This window comes from Ranitomeya imitator, chromosome 5 (genome assembly GCF_032444005.1).
Source record: "Ranitomeya imitator isolate aRanImi1 chromosome 5, aRanImi1.pri, whole genome shotgun sequence".
Classification (NCBI taxonomy): Eukaryota; Metazoa; Chordata; class Amphibia; order Anura; family Dendrobatidae; genus Ranitomeya; species Ranitomeya imitator.
The window spans coordinates 315516606-315530581 of record NC_091286.1 but is presented as its reverse complement, the minus strand read 5'-3'; the positions used below and the strand labels follow the sequence as shown (position 1 = coordinate 315530581).

The 13976-nt window shown below is 43.5% G+C and overlaps 2 protein-coding genes across 5 annotated transcripts in view; one reads left to right on the top strand and one right to left on the bottom strand.

Annotated features, from left to right (window-relative positions):
* The first annotated feature begins 2403 nt into the window (after window positions 1-2403).
* LOC138637744 (uncharacterized) lies at window positions 2404-2766 on the top strand. The gene has a single exon (XM_069726656.1). The coding sequence runs from the start codon at window positions 2404-2406 to the stop codon at window positions 2764-2766; it is 363 nt and encodes a 120-aa protein (XP_069582757.1).
* Window positions 2767-7216: 4450 nt separating this feature from the next.
* USP45 (ubiquitin specific peptidase 45) overlaps window positions 7217-13976 on the bottom strand; it is a 196510-nt gene continuing 189750 nt past the window's right edge. For all 4 annotated transcript variants that reach the window (XM_069726315.1, XM_069726316.1, XM_069726317.1 and 1 more), the window contains one exon: window positions 7217-9226. In XM_069726315.1, coding sequence (XP_069582416.1) covers window positions 9096-9226 — 131 coding nt within the window. In that variant the 3' untranslated portion in view covers window positions 7217-9095. The remainder of the gene's footprint in view (window positions 9227-13976) is intronic.

Sequence of the window (13976 nt, the reverse complement as noted above, 5' to 3'; positions counted from 1 at the left end):
AAATACCCCCGTTTTTGCATCACATTTATGGAGTGTGCAAAGTATAATTATTTCAGAGAGCCTGATGACACTTGTGCATGGGTCTTTAATCTCAGTAGGTGTTGTGTGTATACATGGTGAACTCCACGAGTACCAGACAGTGGAGATCTCATTTGTTACTCCCTGCAGGGAAATTAAACATGTGGTGGGGGTAGTGAAGACCCTTCTTTATGGGGCTGTCCTGGGAAGGGATTTGCCCCTCTTCTGGTCGCCATGGAAAATTAAAATTAACCCTCCCTGGGTAAATGTTATTCTGGGTGCAGAACCCGAAGATCACAAATAAGGGATCCCTGCCGTAGGGGTCACCAACCTAGGGACAGAGTGTAACCCCGATAGGTTTTCCCTAGAGGCATTGGCAGGAGAGGTCAAGGAGACCGCATCGATCCCTGTGTCCCCTTGTACGTTTGGGACAGCTCAGCTCCAGAATCTTACTCTGATCCTGGCATGAGAAAGAGTAATTGAGGTAAATGGGGTGGCTCAGCAACCAGGTACGGAGACGGTGTTCCCACATATAGTCATCAACCAGGTGTTACTATAAAGGGTTAATAAAATCCAGGACGAGGTGGTAGAACTGGTAGTGCTCCAATCCTACCATCAGGCAGTGCTCGAAATGGCTAACACCCATAAGCTGGGAGGGCACGTGGAAGCAAAAAAGATGCGGTAGCACATATTGCAGCATTTTTTTGGCCTAGGGTATATGCTGAGGTATGGAAGTATTGAGAAACATGTCCCGAATGCCAACTAACCTCACCCACCACAAAGGCATTATAGAGGTACCTTTTGAGTGGATTGCGATGGATCTGGTAGGGCCGATAGTAAAATCTGCCCAGGGCCACCAACACATAGTAGTGGTCGTAGACTGCGCCACCCAGTACCCGGAGGCCGTTCTGTGTCGGCACACCTCACCCGGGAGTTGTTTGCCATGTTCTGTCGCCTTGGGCTACCGAAAGAGATCCTTACTTTTCAGGGGACTCCTTTCATGTCCAAGGTGATGAAGGAAGTGTGCAAGCTTCTAAAAATAAGACAGCTGCGCACATCTGTGTACCAGCCCCAGACTGACGGACTAGTCGAGCTCTTCAACAAAAACCTCAAATCCATGTTGAATAAGGTAGTGTCCAAAGATGAAAGGGATTGGGACATGTTGTTGCCCTATTTGATGTTCGCCATTTGCGAAGTACCGTGGGCTTCCATGGGATTTTCACCCTTTGAGCTACTGTATGGCAGGCATCCTAGGGGTCTGCTGGACGTAGCCAAAGAGATGTGGGAGCAGGAACCTATGCCACATAAGAGTGTCATTGAGCACGTGGCCAATATGCAGGACCGGATTGCAGCGGTTATGCCTATAGTAAAAGAGCATTTGTTGGATGCTCAGGCAGCGTAGGGCCGCACAAGTAACAAAAAGGCCAGGGTTCCGCTCCTTTAAAGCAGGAGATCAGGTTTTAGCCTTGGTACCCACCGCCGAGAGCAAGCTTATGGCCCAGTGGCAAGGGCCACATGAAGTTCGGGAAAACTTGGGGGGGAAGTAAACTACCGAGTTTACCGGCCTAGAAAAGAAAACCTGAACAGCTGTATCATGTCAATCTGTTGAAAACGTGGAAGGACTGGGAGTGTATGCTTATGGATGTGACTCCAGACATTACATCTGGGGACCCTCCATATTGGGCCGGACGGAGGCCGAGAGAGAGGTAAAGATAGGAGACATGCTCTCGAAACAGCAGTGTCGAGAGGTGCGGAAATTAGTACAAGAGAATAAGGATGTATTGTACTACCCAGTCATCTGTACCTCTGTCAACCAGCATGACATTGTCACTAAGCCTCATGTAAGGGTATGAATGAAATCATATTGTGCGCCTAGGTCTGGAGACAAGCCATCGCGAGTAAGGTAAAACAAATGCTTCAGCTAGGAGTAATTGAGGAGTCCTGGAGTGACTGGGCAAGCCCCATTGTGCTAATCCCGAAGCAGGACGGATCATTACGGTTCTGTAATGATTTCCGTAAGTTAAACAAGGTGTCGAAATTTCGATCTTTATCCAATGCCCCGGGTGGACGAGCTGATCGAGTGACTGGGTCAGGCCCAGTAGTTTACCACGCTTGATCTCACCAAGCGTTATTGGCAGGTGCCTCTTACGGAGTCAGCAAAAGAAAAGACCGCCTTCATAACACCGGAAGGTCTGTACCACTATGTCGTCTTGCCCTTTGGAATACATGGGGCACCAGCCACGTTCCAAAGCCTGATGGACATAGTGCTAGAACCCCATCGGAAGTATGCATCAGCGTACTTGGATGACATCATCTTTAGTACTGACTGGCATACCCACTTTTTCCAGGTACAAACGGTAGTATTCTCTCAGAGCCGTGGGCTTGATGGCAAATCCCAAGAAATGTGCAATAGGGTTGGAGGAAGCCCGCTACTTAGGATACGTGATCGGGTGTGGGGTTATCGAACCTCAAATAAATAATATCGAGGCCATAGAGAATAAGCCCCGACCTGTTACCACCAAACAGGCGAGAGCACTTCTTGGCATTGTTGGGTATTACTGGAGGTTTATACCTAATTTCTCTGGGAAAACAACACCACTAGCCGATCTCCTAAAGGAGGAAAAAAAAAAATTGGTCACGGTGCAGTGGAGCCCTCAAGCGGAGGAAGCATACCGGTCTGTGAAAGTGGCGCTGTGTGGACAACCCATCCTCATCAGCCCCAACTTCAAGAGAGACTTCATTGTGTAGACGGATGCATCTAACATTGGCCTAGAGCGGTCCTGTCGCAGGGCAGGTGAACGGAGAAGAACATCTGGTCACCTACCTAAGCAGAGAACTCACACCGGCCGAGAAAAATTATAGCGTAGTGGAGGAGTAGTTGGCCATTAAGTGGGCCTTGGAGTCACTACGCTATTATTTGCTAGGTGGACCGCTTCACTTGGTGACAGATCATTCATCCTTGGACTGGATAAGAAGTGCCAAAGGGAGGAATGCTCGGGTCACCAGATGGTTCCTGTCCTTGCAAAATTTCAAATTCACTATGTAATATCGCGCAGTGAAGTCGCAGGGAAATGCGGATGCCCCGTTACGGGGCCCCTTCAGGGTGACAAGTGTTCAACCCCACAAGATTGAATGGGGGAACATGATAGGCAGTGAGGGGGATCATATGCGAGGGTCGATATTAATCCCCCAGAATGCGTATAGAAGCATAGAGGCCACTGGAGTGCATTGCAGTCACAGGCATAGCTGTGATTGCAGTGCAAAATAATAGTTTGGACTAGGGCAAGTTATTTGCCCAAGGCAGATTTAAGAAAACCCGGCATGGGCTTTTATTTTTGGAGCAAATTTTTGGTAGTGAGGCAGTTCGCTCCCTCCAGACTGGATCTTACAAGTGGGCCCATGGTCGCAGATTCTATTTAAAAAACCCTGCAGCAAGGGTTGGGTGAGTCAGTTTTGGTTTGCAAACTACAGGGCAGGTGGCTCTGCAGCGTCCAGCTGGTGTGAAGAAGCATGGAGCCAAGTGAAGCAAAAACACCTCGCATGACACGGCGGTGCAGTCGTCCACAGCAATTGGTCTCTGATACGTACGGTCTTGACTCCCTGGCTGTGATCCGGTGGATACCATTTGTTTTTCATTTGTAAGTTTTGGACATTACCCCTTCATGACCTTGGGATTTTCCGTTTTTCAGTGTTCGTTTTTTGCTCCCCTTCTTCCCAGAGCCATAAATTTTTTATTTTTCCATCAAAATGGCCATGTGAGGGCTTATTTTTTGCGAAACAAGTTGTACTTTTGAACAACATCATTGGTTTTAGCATGTTGTGTACTAGAAAACAGGAAAAAAATGTTTTTTGATTGGCTTTTTTACTAGGTTCACTAAATGCTAAAACTGACCAGCCATTATGATTCTCCAGGTCATTACGAGTTCATAAACACTTAGGTTCTCTTATCTAAGTGGTGAAAAAAAATTCCAAACTCTGCTAAAAAAAAAAAAAAAAAAAAATGCGCCATTTTCCGATACCCGTAGCGTCTCCATTTTTCATGATCTGGGGTCGGCTGAGGGATTAATTTTTTCCGTGCTGAGCTGGCGTTTTTAATGATAGCATTTTGGTGCAGATACGTTCTTTTGATCGCCCGTTATTGCATTTTAATACAATGTCGCGTCGACCAAAAAACCTAATTCTGGCGTTTCATTTTTTTTCTCGCTACGCTGTTTAGCGATCACGTTAATCCGATTATTGACTGATCATGCACAATAGTGACAGACTGAGTAAATTAACTTAAGTAGAGTAAAGGTACCTTCACACTGAACGATATCGCTAGCGATCCGTGACGTTGAAGCGTCCTGGCTAGCGATATCGTTCAGTTTGACAGGCAGCAGCGATCAGGATCCTGCTGTGATGTCGTTGGTCACTGCAGAAAGTCCAGAACTTTGTTTCGTCGCTAGACTCCCTGCAGACATCGCTGAATCGGCGTGTGTGACGTCGATTCAGCGATGTCTTCACTGGTAACCAGGGTAAACATCGGGTTACTAAGTGCAGGGCCGCGCTTAGTAACCCGATGTTTACCCTGGTTACCAGCGTAAAAGTTAAAAAAACAAACACTACATACTTACCTTCCGCTGTCTGTCCCCGGCGCTGTGCTTTCCTGCACTGGCTGTGAGCGTCGGCCAGCCGGAAAGCACAGCGGTGACGTCACCGCTGTGCTTTCCGGCCGCTGTGCTTACACAGCGCAGAGAAGCAGAACGCCGGGGGACAGACAGCGGAAGGTAAGTATGTAGTGTTTGTTTTTTTAACTTTTACGCTGGTAACCAGGGTAAACATCGGGTTACTAAGCGCGGCCCTGCGCTTAGTAACCCGATGTTTACCCTGGTTACCGGCATTGTTGGTCGCTGGAGAGCTGTCTGTGTGACAGCTCTCCAGCGACCAAACAGCGACGCTGCAGCGATCGACATCGTTGTCGGTATCGCTGCAGCGTCGCTCAGTGTGAAGGTACCTTAAAATCCAGCTCCATTACTCCAGAATACTTTGCAATGACTGCAGCGGTGTCTGTTCATTACAATTGAAGGAGCAGCACTGGAGCATAAATTGCCTTTTTATAGACTAAAAAACTGTGTAAAGAAAACCATTATCCATTTGCACATTATATTATTTCAATGGAGATGTATTTTAAAGGGAGTTGGTTAGCACTAAATGACTATTCAAACCAAGTACAAGTGCTCGGTGCACCCTTGGCATAGCCAAACATTTAAGTGCATCTTTCCACCTACTTGTTTTCCATCTCTCTCTCTCCTTTCTTTGGCTCTATAAAACCAGAGCTGTCAATCAAAAGGGAGGGGTAGAGACAGAGGGAAACAAGTAGGTGTGAAGGTGCACGTAAATGTTTGGCCACACCAAGGATGCACTGAGCGCCTGTACTTGGTTTCAACAGTCAATCAGTGTTGACACGGCCCTTTTGAGGGTTTGTGACTACAAGATTCTTAGGTCCATGATATTTAGACTGTAAAGCTTGAGGATTTGGCTTGACTCTTCTGACCATCTGGTCTTATCTCACTGATAATAAGCTATATAATCATGTACTACTAGTAGATAGATGATTTAGACATTTTGACTTTATCACTTTTTTTTATAAAGACAATTGTTAAATTTATTGTAAACTGTTAGGACATAAGGAAATGAGAGAGTGGAGAACAACTGCTCCTGTGGATTCATTATCCGCCATGTGATGCTTTAATTCCTCAGCAGATGATCACTGGTGTTTCGAAAGCTGGATATCAGTGATCTGCTGACCACAAGACCACCTTCAATACCTAAAACAGAAGTCAAGGTAAGCAATTCAAAATACCAAGGCCGAGAAAGGCTACAGCCTCGCTCTCAAAATAGATGCATAAATGCTAAATTTATATGAGCTGATGGAATACTCCCATATATATGAAAACCAGAAGAAATGGAGTGAATGAAAACCTTCAAGAGTATCAAAATCCAAAAAGTTTTATTGAACAAAATAACATACATGAAGTATAAGCCATACATACTGGCAGAAGGAGGGGAATAGGTGTGGAGACAGAAAGGGAGAGAGACAGACACAAAATAGTAACCAGAGGTAAGTAAGGTCACAACCCATGTAAAAAAAGTATAAGGACATAGGTAGTAATCCACCGCGGTTAGTCCAGCTTACCCATTGTATCTGGTAGTGTCAGTGCGTCCCCCTGCTGATCCCCTAGGGACTAACCGAGGTCGATATACGAGTCTGGTGTTCCATTGAATGCTTAATTTTTTGACTATTCACCAGTCTCTTTGCACCTTTTACTACCTATGTTCTTATACCTTTTTTTTTTACAATGGGTTGTGGCCTTACTTACCTATGGTTACTACTTTGTCTCTGTCTCTCTCCCTTGCTGTCTCCACACCTATTCCCCTCCTTCTGCCAGTATGTATGGCTTATTCTTCATGTATATAATTTTAATAAAACTTTTTGGATTTTACTACTCTTTGTGGTTTCCATGTACTCCATTTCTTCTGGATTTCACCTTCAATACTGAAAAGTCTACTTTTCATCACCTTCTTTCTTCTCAGGTGGTGAAAAGTAGACAAAACAATGGACTACTTTTAGACATGATTAGAAATAAAACACATTGCACAAACGGTAAGGATATTGATTTATCTTTGTCTTGTAAAGAGTTTCTAAAACGGTTGCCGATCAAAAATCCATGTTGCTTTTTTTTCCTCCCTGTTCTCCAGACTGAATTTTGTTTTAAAAACTGCAGGGCCTTTACTCACCCTCCACAGGTCCTGCGATGAGTCTCCGCCACTTGTAAGCGCTGCAATGTCTGCAGCGCTTACATGATGCCACCAACGCTGCAGCCAGTAACTGAACAACGTCGGCCAGTTGATTACACAAGTTGAGGAGCTCAGTTAGAGGCAGCACAGTGCTGTCGACAAGACATCAATGGTGAAGACATCAATGCTGCAGACAACAGTCACTGGGAGCAGTTGTGAAAGCTTAGTGCTTGATACAGCGACAGTGAGTAAAAGCAAAGTTTGTTTTTTCTACAAAAAACTGCAGCCGATGAATGGAGTTTTGGACAACCAGAAAACCCCTCTAAATTATTATACCAAGATCCTGCAAAAATGTTCTGCCTCTACTCACATAAAAAAAATGAACACATCACAACATTTAAAATGAGAACCATACATCAGATTTACTTGTCAAATATAGAATTTTATTTACACGTTGGCGTCTATTGTATTTGCGTCATGTGACAGGTCAAGAAAAAAAACAGCAAATTAGACAACAATGTAAACACAGAATTTGCAAAGTTTACATACCACATCTAAAAATAAATAGCACTTTTGAGATAATTATATTTAGTTTCAAATAAAATATCAGTTCTTAAAAACACAGCAGTTTTCATTGTGCAGGAATAACATTGCTTACTAATTACATATCTTTCAGTTTAAAAGGATTAAGGCGGAATCAACATCCTGGGGAAACCCTACTGGACAATATAAAAGGGTTCCCCTGCTTGGGAACCCCCTTAGTTAGCCAAAACAGTATTTCCTAGCAGCACTGCCCATGGTTCCACACTGCTTTTGTGCTTTCCAAAGAAGATTAAGTTTGGCTCAGAACATCAGGAGGCCAATTCAAACTATTTTTGCCAATTCTGGTGTAAAACGGTTCTAAATATTTCTGATTAGAGAAATAGAGAAATCTTCTTGTGGTGGTAGCAAACTTATTAAGAGGTGCAGTCTCTTCATTAGAGTGAATCTATCAGTAGGATTAACTCACCTAAGCCTTCTATTTGATCATGCAAGTCAAAAAAGTTTGAATAAGATGATACCTTTATATTTGCAATCTGATGTAAACGCAAATGAGCAGTTAAGATCTACAGGAGCGACAGAAATCTTCCCAAGAGTCTACCTTTGGGGGCGTGTACTTCTTCCCCCTGTATGACATTGACCAATCATAAGAAGGCAGCAACATGCAGTAGAAAAGACAACAGCAACTACATTAGCCTAAAGCAGGTATCTTAGTGTGATCTATAATCTGCTGGGAAAAGAGAAGAGAGGAACGGGACAGTACAGCAGAGCTGAGGTCACTTCTATCAGTTCTCCACCAATAGTGCTGTTAGCTGTACTGCCTCTCTAGCCCCAATAAAGGCTTTTGGTATGAAAGCTGAAGAAGTGTTAGTAATCACACTTCTTTCCAGGCACTTTGTAATCAAAAACAGGTCTGCAGTGAGGAGAGTAAACTGTAATTAAATGTATCACAGTGAGAAACCTTCTCTAAGCTATTGTGGTGGGGTGGTATTTTTTCCCTTGCATGTTTCTGCTCTATGATTGGTCAACATCATACAGTGACAAGAAGTACATGCCGTCAGAGGTAGACTATAGGGAAGATCTCTGGAATAAGACATCGGATTACAGATATCAAAGTATCATCTTATTCAGCTTCTGATGATCTGCATGCCCATATAGATGGAGGGTAAATCATAGTTTTTCCTCTAGTGCTTCTACATGTAAAATCCATGTACAAAATAGGCTGAACCTGATGATTTCAGTGGGACCAGCAGACCTTTCAATATGAATGGAGGCCTACTGACTCTCCTTCAACACAGATCTTATTATAGAGATGGCAGAATTTTCTCCACAACTATAATATACGTGGAGGATGTTGAAGATGGCGTAGATATACTAATACAGTTTAAATTAAAGGCAGCAGGCAGAACAATTAATCCCGTGGCACATACTGTGTGATAGACTTGGTGCTTTTTGATGGACAATTAGGGTACATTTACTTACAGTAAGCCAAACTAACATAGTGTAAGTCAGTATTTTACACCCAAATTGTGGTACACAGCACTAACATCTGGTGGATTTTAAGACAAAGCTTAGCCACATGCCTCGGCTCTAGTCCAGTGCGAAAAGTGTGGCATGAACACGGATTTCCACATTTCTGGCATATTCACCATAGTGCACTTGTCCCATTGTTTCATGCGGTCAGATGAACAGCAGCCTTTTTCCCTTCTTTGCCTGTATTGTAAGGTGCACACCAGGATATGTAATCTGTAAAACTAATTTTAACACAGTCTTTCGTAAAATAAAAGATATGCTTGTGAGCTGAGAACTCTGGATTCAGAAACCACTTGTACATGTGTATCGCTGACATACACCCACTGGCTGGAAGGTGACATAGCTCCGTCCTTTGATACTACAAAGCAAAGAAAATGGCAAGTAAAACTTTATTCCTCATTTTGACACAAACAAACGTGAAGTTCAACGCTGGCATATACTGGGCATATGAAAATGTCTTTAGTTTCCAAAATATAGTACAATATTGACACATCTAAGAAGTGCCTTCCTGTGACATCACACTAGCGCCTTGTGGAAGCCCTGATTGACCATATATTTCTCTTGCATGTGTAACATTACATGCCTGTTATTCAAATTGAAAACAAATATTCAAGATAAATGCACAGGCTGTGCCTAACAGAGTGAAAGCAGCTTTTTCGTTATCACTGTGGCTCATGTAGGGTCAAGCATAACATCGATTTGCATTTTCCGTTAGACAGCCACTTTCAGAACCTACTGTAGGTGTCACAACGCTGCTGTCTGGTATCCCAGGACCAGGGGCTCCTTCCCTATCCCTAACGATATGGGCGCCCTAGCTTGCCCTGTTCCCCAAATTACTTGTGATGGCGAAGACACCAGGGCCATGTACCTTGCCTTAGCACTTGAATCCGCCCTCGGTTTGTAACCTTTCCCCACCCAGGGAAGAGGGGGTAGTAGTGTACCATAATTCATTAACCAGACTAACAAGGTAATACGAACAGGAATAACAGAAAATACCAATCATACAAATATACACACACATACAACAGAGGAATGCACCAGGGAGTGGAGGATGGGGTAAAACTAAAGTAGGACAAGAAGGCAAATAGCACACACCCAAAACCTAGCAACAGACTCGGATAAATCCACCAAACACCTTCTCAAACAACACCAACAAACCACCAACTCCTAAACATGCCGAATGATACTAGCTCTAACAATGAGTGCTTGCCAGGGCCCAGATTATATAGGAGATGGGAGTGGCAAACCGTGAACACCTGAGCCTTCATGCAGGAAAGTTTCCAGGAGCGCCACTGTTTAGGTACATCAGGGGGTCTCCAAATGTGACATGGCGCCCACTATTGATTGATTGCAGCCAATTTTGCGTTCAAAAAGTCAAAGTCCCATCTGAGCCCTGCCATGCGCCCAAACAGTGGCTTTTCCCCACATACTGGGTATAGGCATACTCAGGAGAAATTGCACAAGACATTTTGTGGTCCATTTTCTCCTGATACCCTTGTGAAAATAAAAAAAATTTGGTTCCAAAGTAAATTTTTTGTGAAAATAGTAAAATGTTAATTTTTTCCTTCCACATTGCTTTAGTTCTTGTGAAGCACCTGAAGGATTAATAAACGTCTTGAATGTGGTTTTGCGAACCTTGAGGGGTACAGTTTTTAGAATGGTGGCACTTTGGGGAATTTTTTGGTACATTGACCCCCCAAACTCACTTCAAATGTGAGGTGGTCCCTAAAAAAAATGGTTTTGCAAATTTTGTTGGAAAAATGAGAAATCGATGGTGAACTTTTAACCCTTATAAAGTCCTAGCAAAATAAAAAAGTATGCTCCCCAAATTGTGCTGATGTAAAGTTGACATGTGGGAAATGCTATTTATTAACTATTTTGTGTGACAACACTCTCTGATTTAAGGGTACAAAAATTAAAAGTTTGAAAATTGCAAAATTTTTGCCAAATTTCCATTAATAAACGCAAGTTATATCAAAGAAAATTTACCACTAACATGAAGTACTCACCAGATACAGTTGTGCAACAATGCTGAAACACACAAGAGCTGCTGCTCCACGTGGAGAGCTAATTCCAGAGCAACCCCTGGAAAACCAGTAGTAAATGTGCATAGGAGACACAGGAATGTGTGGGCACTGGTGATATTGGGGATATTACTTTGCATTTTTAGGATACTGCTCATTAAAAACATATTTTGTGCTACAAAAATGATAATGCAGTTCTGACCCAGTTTGGATTCTTCAGTTAATTACCTATAGGAACCAAACTGACTCCAAACTTGTATTTTTATGCAATGAAATACTTGTTTTAATGACAGTAACCTGAAGAAGGAACCTGACTAGCTCCAAAGCGCGAGTACTTTTGTGGATTATTCACAAATCTCAAGGCAAGATATACATATGAATAAATAAATAAATCAGAAAAAAAATTAAAAAGACAGAGAACGATTTCTCAACCATCACCACTATGTATACCAAAATGGACAAAGTGACAGACAACTCGGCTATTGCAAGCAAAGGAACGAGAACAAAAGAACCGAAATAATGCCCAATAATTTGCTGAATAGTGATATTTATTAAGGTTATGGAACAACACAGGGTAGGGGGGGGAAACACAATACCAAAAAGACTGCACTATGCCAGGGGACGAACAAAAACCGATTTCAATAAACTGGTAACACATAAAACTGAATTGATTAAAGTATTTAATTAACCCCTTACCGGCATCGGACGTACTATACCGTCCGATGCCGGCTCCCCTGCTTTGATGCAGGGCTCCGCGGTGAGCCCGCACCAAAGCCGGGACATGTCAGCTGTTTTGAACAGCTGACATGTGCCCGTAATAGGCGCGGGCAGAATCGCGATCTGCCCGCACCTATTAACTAGTTAAATGCCGCTGTCAAACGCAGACAGCGGCATTTAACTACCGCTTCCGGCCGGGCGGCCGGAAATGACGTCATTGCCGACCCCCGTCACATGATCGGGGGTCGGCGATGCTTGTATATTGTAACCATAGAGGTCCTTGAGACCTCTATGGTTACTGATTGCCCGTCGCTGTGAGCGCCACCCTGTGGTCGGCGCTCACAGCACACGTGCAATTCTGCTACATAGCAGCGATCAGCAGATCGCTGCTATGTAGCAGAGCCGATCGGGTTGTGCCTGCTTCTAGCCTCTCATGGAGGCTATTGAAGCATGGCAAAAGTTAAAAAAAAAAGTTTAAAAAAATGTGAAAAAAATAAAAAAAACATAAAAGTTTAAATCACCCCCCTTTCGCCCCAATCAAAATAAATCAATAAAAAAAATATCAAATCTACGCATATTTGGTATCGCCGCGCTCAAAATCGCCCGATCTATCAAATAAAAAAAAGTATTAACCTGATCGCTAAACAGCGTAGCGGGAAAAAAACTCGAAACGCCAGAATTACGTTTTTTTGGTCGCCGCGACATTGCATTAAAATGCAATAACGGGCGATCAAAAGAACGTATCTGCACCGAAATGCTATCATTAAAAACGTCATCTCGGCACGCAAAAAATAAGCCCTCAACCGACCCCAGATGATGAAAAATGGAGACGCTACGAGTATCGGAAAATGGCGCAATTTTTTTTTTTTAGCAAAGTTTGGAATTTTTTTTCACCACTTAGATAAAAAATAACCTAGTCATGTTTGGTGTCTATGAACTCGTAATGACCTGGAGAATCATAATGGCAGGTCAGTTTTAGCATTTAGTGAACCTAGCAAAAAAGCCAAACAAAAAACCAATGTGGGATTGCACTTTTTTTGCAATTTCACCGCACTTGGAATTTTTTTCCCGTTTTCTAGTACACGACATGCTAAAACCAATGATGTCGTTCAAAAGTACAACTCGTCCCGCAAAAAATAAGCCCTCACATGGCCAAATTGGCGGAAAAATAAAAAAGTTATGGCTCTGGGAAGGAGGGGAGCGAAAAACGAACACGGAAAAACGAAAAATCCCCCGGTCATGAAGGGGTTAAAGGCAAACTCATGTCGCTCATTAACCCCTTTACCCCCAAGGGTGGTTTGCACGTTAATGACCGAGCCAATTTTTACAATTCTGACCACGGTCCCTTTATGACGTTATAACTCTGTAATGCTTCAATGGATCCTGATGATTCTGACATTGTTTTCTCGTTACATATTGTACTTCATGATAGTGGTTAAATTTCTTTGATATTACCTGCGTTTATTTGTGAAAAAAATGGAAATTTGGTGAAAATTTTGAAAATTTCGCAATTTTCCAACTTTGAATTTTTATGTAATTAAATCACAGAGATATGTCACACAAAATACTTAATAAGTAACATTTCCCACATATCTACTTTACATCAGCACAATTTTGGAACCAAAATTTTTATTAACCCTTCTGGTGCTTCACAGGAATTTTTGGAATGTTTAAATAAAAATGAACATTTAACTTTTTTTCACAAAAAATGTACTTCAGCTCCAATTTGTTTTATTTTACCAAGGGTAACAGGAGAAAATGGACCCCAAAAGTTGTTGTACAATTTGTCCACAGAATCATGCGAGGTCTTGTTTTTTGCGGGACGAGTTGACGTTTTTGTTGGTAACATTTTCGGGCACGTGACTTTTTTTGTTCGCTTTTTATTCCGAGGCAGAAACGCCGGCGCATGCGCGGTGTCTGGTTTTCCCAGACGTGCATTGCGCCAGATCGCGCCCGAATTCCTGCGCATGCGCAGTGCCGCCGAGAACAGATTTCTGGCGGGACCGCCCACAAGATGGCGCCGTGCTTTGCCGCGCATGAGCGCTGGTTCTCAGAACCCCCGCGTGTCCCAGCGGCGCAGGCTAACGCTGGGAGGCCGCACTGGCGCTACCTCCTGCTCCACAGAGGGCCCCCCCTGGGATGCTGCTGCTGCATATTTTTTATTACCCGGAGAGGCGGCCGTGCTTCTCCTTGCCGCCTCTCCCCGCGCACCCTATGGCCCCTGACCTCAGCGGTGGCACCTCAGGACACCACACCAGCCGAGACAGGGGTCTGAGTCGGACTGATTGGGCCCGGAATTCCCACGACGAGGTAGGTCTTCTGTAGGTCTCCCATCAAGGACAGGAAACCAAACTGATGCGGGAGAGA